This window comes from Lipotes vexillifer, unplaced genomic scaffold (genome assembly GCF_000442215.2).
Source record: "Lipotes vexillifer unplaced genomic scaffold, Lipotes_vexillifer_v1.1 scaffold773, whole genome shotgun sequence".
NCBI lineage: Eukaryota > Metazoa > Chordata > Mammalia > Artiodactyla > Lipotidae > Lipotes > Lipotes vexillifer.
In genome coordinates this window covers 631249-642039 of record NW_006786767.1, presented here as the reverse complement: position 1 = coordinate 642039, position 10791 = coordinate 631249, and the positions used below count along the sequence as shown (strand labels likewise).

Genomic DNA, 10791 nt, shown 5'->3' with positions numbered 1-10791 from the left:
GGAAAGAGGATGCCGTTTGACAGCAAAGTGTGAGAAAGAAATCAAAATGTCTGCATGTCCAGAACGGGGTTGTACATGAGCAGTTTCTACAGCAAGTGTCAGTGTAGATATATGTGGCTGGGACAAGTCCTTTATAACATATCTTGCTCTTTTCATTGCCCTTCTGTTCAGTTCACCAATGATTTTTAAAATCTCGTTTATCTTCAGAACACACAGATATCTGCCCTTCGGAATGATCCGAAACCTCTCCCACAACAGCCCCCTGCTCCAGCCAACCAGGACCAGACTTCCTCCCAGAACACCAGACTGCAGCCAACTCCACCCATTCCGGCACCAGCACCCAAGCCTGCCGCCCCCCCGCGTCCCCTGGACCGGGATAGTCCTGGGGTAGAAAACAAACTGATTCCTTCTGTAGGCAGCCCTGCCAGCTCCACTCCACTGCCGCTAGACGGTACCGGGCCAAACTCGACGCCCAACAACCGAGCAGTGACTCCCGTTTCCCAGGGGAGCAGTAGCTCTTCAGCAGATCCCAAAGCCCCCCCGCCTCCACCGGTGTCTAGTGGAGAGCCCCCCCCGCTGGGAGAGAACCCCGACGGACTGTCTCAGGAGCAGCTGGAGCACCGGGAGCGCTCCTTACAAACGCTCAGAGATATCCAGCGCATGCTTTTCCCTGATGAGAAAGAATTCCCGGGAGGACAGAGTGGGGGACCCCAGCAGAATACTGGGGTGTTAGATGGACCTCAGAAAAAACCAGAAGGGCCAATACAGGCCATGATGGCTCAATCCCAAAGCCTAGGTAAGGGACCTGGGCCCCGGACAGATGTGGGGGCTCCATTTGGCCCTCAGGGACACAGAGATGTGCCCTTTTCTCCGGATGAAATGGTTCCACCTTCCATGAACTCCCAGTCTGGGCCCATTGGACCCGACCACCTGGATCACATGACCCCTGAGCAGATAGCATGGCTGAAACTGCAGCAGGAGTTCTATGAGGAGAAGAGGAGAAAGCAGGAGCAAGTGGTCGTGCAGCAGTGCTCCCTCCAGGACATGATGGTCCATCAGCACGGGCCGCGGGGAGTGGTCCGAGGGCCTCCCCCTCCGTACCAGATGACCCCCAGTGAGGCCTGGGGGCCTGGGGGTGCAGAGCCCTTTGCTGATGGGATCAACATGCCCCATTCTCTGCCCCCGAGGGCCATGGCTCCCCACCCCAACATGCCAGGGAGCCAGATGCGCCTCCCTGGATTTGCAGGAATGATGAACTCTGAAATGGAGGGGCCTAATGTCCCCAACCCAGCATCTAGACCAGGTCTTTCTGGAGTCAGCTGGCCAGACGATGTGCCAAAAATCCCAGACGGTCGAAACTTCCCACCTGGCCAGGGCGTCTTCAGTGGTCCTGGCCGAGGGGAACGTTTCCCAAACCCCCAAGGATTGTCTGAAGAGATGTTTCAACAGCAGCTGGCAGAGAAACAGCTGGGTCTGCCCCCGGGGATGAGCATGGAAGGCATCAGGCCCGGCATGGAGATGAACAGGCTGATCCCTGGCTCCCAGCGACACATGGAGCCGGGGAATAATCCCATCTTCCCTCGAATACCAGTGGAGGGCCCGCTGAGCCCTTCTAGGGGTGACTTTCCAAAAGGAATGCCCCCACAGATGGGCCCCGGTCGGGAGCTCGAGTTTGGGATGGTTCCTAGTGGGATGAAGGGAGATGTCAGTCTAAATGTCAACATGGGATCCAACTCTCAGATGATACCTCAGAAGATGAGAGAGGCTGGGGTGGGGCCCGAGGAGATGATGAAACTCCGCGCCGGCGGTGCAGACATGCTGCCTGCTCAGCAGAAGATGGTGCCCCTGCCCTTTGGCGAGCACCCTCAGCAAGAGTATGGCATGGGCCCCAGGCCGTTCCTCCCCATGTCTCAGGGTCCAGGCAGCAACAGTGGCTTGCGGAATCTCAGAGAACCAATTGGGCCCGACCAAAGGACTAACAGCCGGCTCAGTCATATGCCACCACTACCTCTCAACCCTTCTAGTAACCCCACTAGCCTCAACACCGCTCCTCCCGTTCAGCGCGGCCTGGGGCGGAAGCCCGTGGATCTCTCTGTGGCAGGCAGCCAGGTGCATTCCCCAGGCATTAACCCTCTGAAATCTCCCACGATGCGCCAAGTCCAGTCGCCAATGCTGGGCTCGCCCTCGGGGAACCTCAAGTCCCCCCAGACTCCATCGCAGCTGGCAGGCATGCTGGCGGGCCCAGCTGCTGCTGCTTCCATTAAGTCCCCCCCTGTCTTGGGGTCTGCTGCTGCTTCGCCTGTTCACCTCAAGTCTCCATCACTTCCCGCCCCGTCACCGGGATGGACCTCCTCTCCAAAACCTCCCCTTCAGAGCCCCGGGATCCCTCCAAACCATAAAGCACCCCTCACCATGGCCTCCCCAGCCATGCTGGGAAGTGTAGAGTCAGGTCAGTATGCTTTCATCCTCACAGTTGCACCTTAAAGCCAGAGATTGCAAAAGCCTGATTTACATCCCTTAAGAAAACTGGTGTCTTAACCTGATTATGCAACCAAAGGAGGTGGCTTTTGCCAAGATGGATGTATTTGTGGCAGAGTGCGTAATCGGTACTTCCATGGGGTTATGCTCTTAGTGCAGAATATGTTTCTCAGATAGGACTGGGTGGAAAATCGGAAATGTGTGTCATTTCATGATTTACATTTGCACAGTGAACTCACGGTGGTGGAATAGAATGTCTCAACAGTGGGTGAATGTGCCTTTAAATACTAGATCCACCCACTTCAAAGGGCTGCCCTTCATCATGTCAAGAGAGTCTGAGTATCATCCCAAGCAAAGAGGAGAGGCTGCTGAGAGACTTGAGTGGTTCTCGTAAATATGTGTTGACCATAGAAACTGTTACCGAAACATTCTCCTTGGCAAACTGCTGTTCTCGCAGATCAGCTACAATTTATTAGTATTTTCTTCCTAGGAGAAGCTCTCACTGATGATGGTGGTTTTGTGAACGGGACCAGAGGTGGTCAGTGGAAGATGAGCACTGAGGTATAAATACTAGGTCTGTGCTGTCTCCACTTGAGGAAGACTAGAATCAGAATAAGATAGGGGATTTATCCTCCCAAGCTCAAGGGTGTTTCTCCGTTAGGTAGCAGTTCACAAAAGCAGTACGGTGGAGTTGCCCCCTCAGACCTTTTCAGTTCAGACATCTTGGTGGCAGAAAATCAATCAAGAGCGTGTGTAGGGCGATTTGGTTAGTACCTGGGGTGGGATTGCTAATCTGGCTTCGTAGCATACTAATGCCTGAATCGAATTCTAAATTGTGATTGGCATGGGAAAGAGATCCATAAGAGTTGCCTGTAACCCATGGTTTTCCCAAGTTTGAACTAATATTTCTTATGCATTCTTGGTGCGTTTGTCTTCCCATCTGCTGAGCTGTCACCTCCATCTCACACTGCAGTCTCCCTCTGCACACACACGGAGCTTGACTAGAGACTGATGATTCATGTCCTGGGTCTAATAACACTGTCCTGTTCATCTGTCTCATTCCTGGCCCTGCTAGTTTATAACGATAGGCCCAGTAGCTTTCAAGAGAAATCTAATTCCCTGCCCTTTTTTGTTTTATTTTGCTTTCTTCTCCTAGGTGGCCCCCCACCTCCTACAGCCAGCCAGTCTGCCTCTGTGAGTATCCCGGGAAGTCTTCCCTCTAGTACACCTTACACCATGCCTCCAGAGCCGACCCTTTCCCAGAACCCACTGTCTATTATGATGTCTCGAATGTCCAAGTTTGCAATGCCCAGTTCTACCCCGTTATACCACGATGCCATCAAGACCGTGGCCAGCTCAGATGACGACTCCCCTCCAGCTCGTTCTCCCAACTTGCCATCAATGAATAATATGCCAGGTAAGAAATCAGGAAGATAGGATATGGAGCTACCTCTGGACAAAAGAAAAACTTCTTGAAGTCTTTTCTTGATGGCTGGATGTTCACCAAGTTGGAAAAGTATACTATCTGAGTTAGTTTCAGTAAAACTAAAGTGTCTTGCCTAGAGGAAGAGAATGATCACAGTATTTTTTATTAGCCTAATTCAGTATATTTGTTGATAAGAAAGCAGGTTTCTTTATAGTTCTTGTCATTATGGAAGTTTTGATGCTTCTGTGTACCTAGATGCTTTTTTTTTTTTTTTTTTTTTGGTGGAGGTTGGGGAGGTCCTCCTGGCACAAAACTGAGAGCGGTATCTTTTTAACATGCTGATCAGAATGTCTTTAGTCCTCAGATATTTTCCTGGAAGGGCAGCCTCAAACCACAAGCAGCCACAGGATTTCAGACAATGGAAAGCCCCTATTTCCTAGAGAATCACTTTCTTTAGGACTAGAGAGAGAATAAAATTCCTCCCTTCCCTACTCATTCTGTTCTCCTTCACCCCTACACCTCCCGTCTCCCCAAATCTCACTAATAGGACATGATCTGGGATGGTGAAGGTGGTCAGTAAAGAGACCATGACTTTTGGAGCCATGGATTTCTGGTTCCAGTTCCATTCTGATTGTTAGGGATGCTCTTTATCATCAGGCAGGTTAGGGCATGCTCTGTGGGTGGCACAGGCACCATCCTTACCATTCTCAGTGGTTAACTCCATAGAGAGACCAAATATTTAAATGTCCCAGAGACCATAGTAGAACCTGTGTGTTTTCCTTTTCCATTAAGAGTTAGCTTTTCTTTACCATTTCATGTAACGTAGAGTTCAAAATGCTCTCTCTGTAAGGTAATACAAAATAGTGATGTCAAGTATCAATTGAAAAAGGCCTGTTTGGTGTCCTTGTTGTTATTGCCGATTCTTAGACTCATAGGACTGATTAGTCCTCTTTCTCCAAAAAGGACCATACTAAGTCATCCAGGCAAATTGTTTTCTTCTATATTAAATGTCTCCAATGAAGAAGACTGTACTCATTTGCATATTCACTTGTAACTTTTCACACAGGAGACTTTCTTCCTAGCTGTCTTCTATATACCTTTATGTCCTACAGTTTAAGACTCAATAATATATTGTCTTGTAGAGCTGTTGGTTTGTGTGCCCCAAAATGTATTATAATCTTATTGAGGGCAGAGATTGTGCATTGTATGTTGCCCCAGCACAGTACCGTGTGCACTTGATGCACAATAGTTTTTTTGTTAATTTGATTTATGATAGTTTTCCTGAGTTGCTTTTGGTTAAGTTGATTCCTTTGATATCTTTATTTTTCTAGGACTGGGCATTAATACACAGAATCCTCGAATTTCAGGTCCAAACCCCGTGGTTCCAATGCCAACCCTCAGCCCAATGGGAATGACCCAGCCACTTTCTCACTCCAATCAGATGCCCTCTCCGAATGCCATGGGACCCACCATACCTCCTCATGGGGTCCCAATGGGGCCTGGCTTGATGTCACACAATCCTATCATGGGGCATGGGTCCCAGGAGCCTCCGATGGTACCTCAAGGACGGATGGGTTTCCCCCAGGGCTTCCCTCCAGTTCAGTCTCCTCCACAGCAGGTTCCATTTCCTCACAATGGCCCCAGTGGGGGGCAGGGCAACTTCCCAGGAGGGATGGGTTTCCCAGGAGAAGGGCCCCTTGGCCGCCCCAGCAACCTGCCCCAAAGTTCAGCAGATGCAGCACTTTGCAAGCCTGGAGGCCCAGGGGGTCCTGACTCCTTCGCTGTCCTGGGGAACAGCATGCCTTCAGTGTTTACAGACCCAGATCTACAGGAGGTCATCCGACCTGGAGCCACCGGAATACCTGAGTTTGATCTGTCTCGCATTATTCCATCTGAGAAGCCTAGCCAGACACTGCAATATTTCCCTCGAGGGGAAGTCCCAGGCCGTAAACAGCCCCAGGGTCCTGGACCTGGGTTTTCGCACATGCAGGGGATGATGGGCGAACAAGCCCCCAGAATGGGACTAGCATTACCTGGCATGGGAGGTCCAGGGCCAGTGGGAACTCCGGACATCCCTCTTGGTACAGCTCCATCCATGCCAGGCCACAACCCAATGAGACCACCAGCCTTTCTCCAGCAAGGCATGATGGGACCTCACCATCGGATGATGTCACCAGCACAATCTACAATGCCCGGCCAGCCCACCCTGATGAGCAATCCAGCTGCTGCCGTGGGCATGATTCCTGGCAAGGATCGAGGGCCTGCCGGGCTCTACACCCACCCTGGGCCTGTGGGCTCTCCAGGCATGATGATGTCCATGCAGGGCATGATGGGACCCCAACAGAACATCATGATCCCCCCACAGATGAGGCCCCGGAGCATGGCCGCTGATGTGGGCATGGGTGGATTTAGCCAAGGACCTGGCAACCCAGGAAACATGATGTTTTAAGCTGCTAAGATTGGATGTGCCGATCCTTGTCAAGATGAGATTCCAGGTCCTGAGAGCTGCTTTGAGGGAGTTCCAGGAGTACTGTTGGTCATGCAATAGGAGAACAGAGACCCAAGGGCTGCTTTGGGGGAGGGGGGAACTCGAGAATGTATGGATTTATCTGAAAACAAATTATTCATTTAATCAACAGGTGTGTTTTTTTTAAGATTTATTTTTTAAAAATTATTTTTGTGGACTTGGGTATCCCATGATGGCACCTACTTTTGGGAATCTGTAGCCGTGCTTTGAGAATTGCCATGGGTCATGTGTTGCACCATTCTCTGTATGTTTACGTCCTTTGGACTGGCTTCTCCCAGGATTCTTTTCTGGTTTTGTTTTTGCTTTGGGCTTTACTTTTTTTGTGTGTACTGTACTATATTGTAAAAGGGATTTTAGCAGAGACTTTAGTCTTTGGGACAAGAGAACAGGAATGCTGGGCTGTTTACTTTAGGTGGAGAATCCATCTTCAGACCTTTGGACTATTTTCTTTCAACTCCAGTGTATAGAAAAACCAAACAACGACCTCAGAGCAGAGTATTAATGAAAAGCACAAAAAGAGGAACTAAGTTCAGCGAGGGGTGGGGGGGAGGGGGGAGATTTTTCTTTTTAAAAATAATGATGCTTAGGACATTTGTTTTTCAGTTCAAGTGCTCTTCAGCACTGTCTGTCTCTCCCAATCTGAAGACCCACCTTCACATTTTTCTCTTGTTTTCCCTCCTCTCTCCTTCCCTATCTTCTTGGTTAAGTGAGTTTCCTCCTGTTGTGTCCCCCACTGGTGACCCCCTGCTTCCCTCCTCTCTTTTTCCCTTTGGCAGCTGCAATACACGGTGTTATTTGGGGGAAATAAATCTACCGAAGCCTCGCCTTCCGTGCCGAGCGTTGTCCCAGCTCTGGGAGGGAAAAGGTCTGTCTTTGGGATGCTCAGTGGTCTTCTTTGCCCTCTTCGTCTTTTCTTCCCCAGCCTACCCTTCCCTGCCCACCTTGTTTTCTGTTCTCCTTTTATTAGGAATTCCCAAGTGAATTTTATTAATGTGGGAGTGGAACAGATGCTAAAAGCTATCCAAGATTTTGTTTTTGTTTTTAATTTTGTGTTTCCTTCCCTTTCCTCCCCGTCCCATGCGTCAAACGTTCTGTGTAACCTCCATTAAATTTGGTACAAAACCACTCACCAGAGCTGTGGTGTCAGAAAAATAAAATATATTGTTTCTTAAAAAATTGAATTGCCTTTTTTGTCCATTTGGATTCCTGTTTGTTCGGTATTGGGCTTATTAGTTAGTTGCCATGTGACCCAGAAGCATAGTAGCTTTGTATCGGAGTTGATCTGGGTGAAGGTTAGGGGAAGTACATAAAAGTGCTTTTGCAGATGAAGTGTATTGCTTGCTGTTGAGGAGTAACTACTCGTGTAGACTGATCCTGTGCTGTTTGTGTCCCAATCAGGAAATCCTAGCTATAGGCAGAAGAGCAGCCCTGGTCCCCATGCCCCACCCCTAGAGGCAATTCATGGTCTTTACTGGGAATTTTTGTGAGAGCCAATGTAATGGGGTGAAGTAATTAAGAGGCCAAAGGTATATTTTTAGTCATTTGAAAAGCCATGAAATGTCCCTGGAGCTTGTCAAGGTGAAGTATTCTTACTGCACCCGCAATCGTGGGTCTCTGTCGTCTCTTCTGCTTCCCCACCTCGCTGCCTGTCTGCGTCCCCTCTGCAGGCCCTGCTCAGTCTACACAGTTCACACTTCCACGCACACACCTTCGGCACATCAGCGTGTGTCCCGCAAGGTACGCCTCTAAGGGACCAGCTGTTTGTGTTTCTGTGCAGTTAGGTTTGTTCTGGTGTGTGTATTTGAGTTGTAGGCATCTTTAGCTAAGCAAGTGGGCGTCCGTGTGCGTGTTTGTTCTCAGGTGAGAGAATCTAAGCAAGGAGCAGCAGGTGCAGAGTCGTCTGCAGACAGGCTTGTACAGATTGGGCTCTGCTGCTGTTCCACAGTCTGAGTTTCACCTGTGAATGTTTCTGTCTCTCCCCGAGAGTGTTCTGAGAGTCATTTTCTCTTCCACCTTCAGCAGCACTATCTTCTCAGTAGCACAAGAGCCCCAGACCACAAAAGTGAGATTTAATTTGAGCACCTCCTCTACCAGTCACCTCCACTCTACTTGCATTCCCTTGCAAATTCTTGAGGGGCCCTAGGAAGTAGGTCGTAATCATCTCATTTGTAGTTGAGAAAACTGGGCTCACTGGTTTAAGAATTCTGACACAATCAGATCTTTACAGAGGGTCCTGGGCGGTGAAAATTTTACCTTGTGGAGAAACTAGAGTACAACGAGCATTTTGTTTCACGAATTTAGCCCTGTTCCTAGGTTCTCTGGCTTTGAAGTAATAGAAGAGACCAGGGAAACAGCTAGGCATGGGGAGCGTGAGATGAGAGCCCTGAAAGGAAGGCTGGGACCTGGCGTTTGTCCACTGGCCCGGCTTCGTGGGCAGCCCCACTTCCTGCTGCATCTCATAGTGCCGTGGTCACTAATGCTGTGTGGTCCCTTTGCGTCTGTCCCAAGGAGGGAGCCAAAGGCAGGCAGGAGTCTTGTGGACCCTTGCTGGGAGAGGCTGGGGATGTGGCACTCCGCGCTGCCCCCTGCTGGAGAACTTGCAGCAGTGCAGACCAACTTACCCGTTTCAAAGGAGCTGGGTTTTGAAAAGACCCCTTCATAAATCTTCATTCATTTACATTATCGGCATATACATTTCATCGTGATGACATCTGATAAACCAAGTTCACTTGGGGTTTAAATGTAACAATTTCTAATTTGCCACTCTTGTTATGAAATAAAATCACATTTGAGAGGTTGGATGCTTTTGCATGGAGAACTAATGATGCCAGATTTTTAAAAAAATCCGAAGGGGTGATAAAGATGTTTCATGTTAACATAATCCCGTGAAAGCCAAGGCAGTCTCTCCCACTCCTGTCCCTGCCAAAATTTTGGGATTAAATGAAGGAGATACAATAATGATGTGTAACTTCATTTCTGGGGTAAGTGGTGAGGTGTGGATCATAGCATTATTTCTTAAGGACTAATGAAGCGTATGTGGTATTTTCCCTAAAACTGTGAAATAAAATTACTTTTTTAAAGGATCTGCACTTATAAATGAAAACAAGCAAACATAACTGAAGGGGCCTTATTAGCGGTTGGGGCAAGAGAAAATAAGTTTTAAAACAATTTTACATATTTTAAAGCTATGATCCAAAAAAATTGATCCAAAATTTCTCCCAGCCTCCCTGCTCTCCTGTACTTCTTGATATTGTGATCGTGATGCAACTTCTGTCATCAGGGCAGCTTCCTGGCCATGAGACCTGTGCAGCTGCACAAGGCCTGGCTTGGTTTAATGCTCTGCTGTCACATGTTGAAATTCTCAATAATCTTTGAACAGGGGCTCCACATGTCCATTTTGTACTGAGCCCCACAGATGAAGTAGCCGGTCCTGGCTGTTGTGAGAAATTCCAGCAGCTCCACAGCAGAGCTGGGATCCTGGTCTATATCTTTATTCTTGCTTTCTCCTTCCCAGTGGCCGGGAGTACCCTAGACAGGGTGGCTACTGTGTTCCGTTTAAACTGTCTACACTTTAGTCACTTCCTTTTTCTTTTCTGACTACTTTTAAAGTGCTGAGAGGAGAGGAGAGCTGTATTTAATTTATTCAGCAACGAGCAACCATTTAGAGAGTGCCTAGTGTGTGTCAAGAACTGTGCTAAGGCTGGGACCGGGAAGTGCATGTGTGAATTGACCATTCTGTGCATTGCCATAGTGAAGGTGCGGACAGAGTGCCACGGGCCAGAGAAGAAGGTACGGTGAAGACTCCACGAAAGGTGGTTTTGAGTTTACTCTTGAAGGAGGGAGTACTTCCTGGTGGAGGGTGGTGATAGGCTTTTAAACAGGAAGTGGGGGCAGCAAAGGCCTGCTTGTTGCAGCCGGCTGGGCTCTTCAAAGGGGGTGGAGAGAAGAAATTAGCCCAGAAAGAGAACAGGCCACGGGAGAACCTGGGGTGGGCCACTGAGGAGTTTGAACTTCCAAGTTTTAAGCACAGGAATCTGGTGATGAGATTGGATCTGCAGAAAGATTACTGCCCTGGGGTGTGGAGGATAGGCTGGGGGAGGGGTGAGAGAACCACAGGAAGATCACATGCAAAAACTTGCTTATTCTATGAAATCTTTAAACTCACAGACTCATCTCTTTTGCTTAAAAAAACATCAAATTGCATCATATTTCTTCCGCTGCTTAAATAAGTTGAGCCTACTGTCACTTTCTTTTCTCTAACCCAGACCAGTCATGTTTTTCAAAATCACAAACACTTATATTTAAGAAAAGTCAAGGAATCTTAATTTGGTGGTAAAATTTTAATGACACATTTAAAGCA

At 48.6% G+C, this 10791-nt stretch overlaps 1 protein-coding gene across 1 annotated transcript in view; it reads left to right on the top strand.

The window, feature by feature from the left end:
- BCL9 (BCL9 transcription coactivator) overlaps positions 1-7610 on the top strand; it is an 88045-nt gene extending 80435 nt beyond the window's left edge. The window contains exons 8-10 of the mRNA XM_007459374.1: positions 208-2449; positions 3635-3895; positions 5236-7610. Coding sequence (XP_007459436.1) covers positions 208-2449; positions 3635-3895; positions 5236-6353 — 3621 coding nt within the window. The 3' untranslated portion in view covers positions 6354-7610. The remainder of the gene's footprint in view (positions 1-207; positions 2450-3634; positions 3896-5235) is intronic.
- The last annotated feature ends 3181 nt before the right edge of the window (positions 7611-10791 follow it).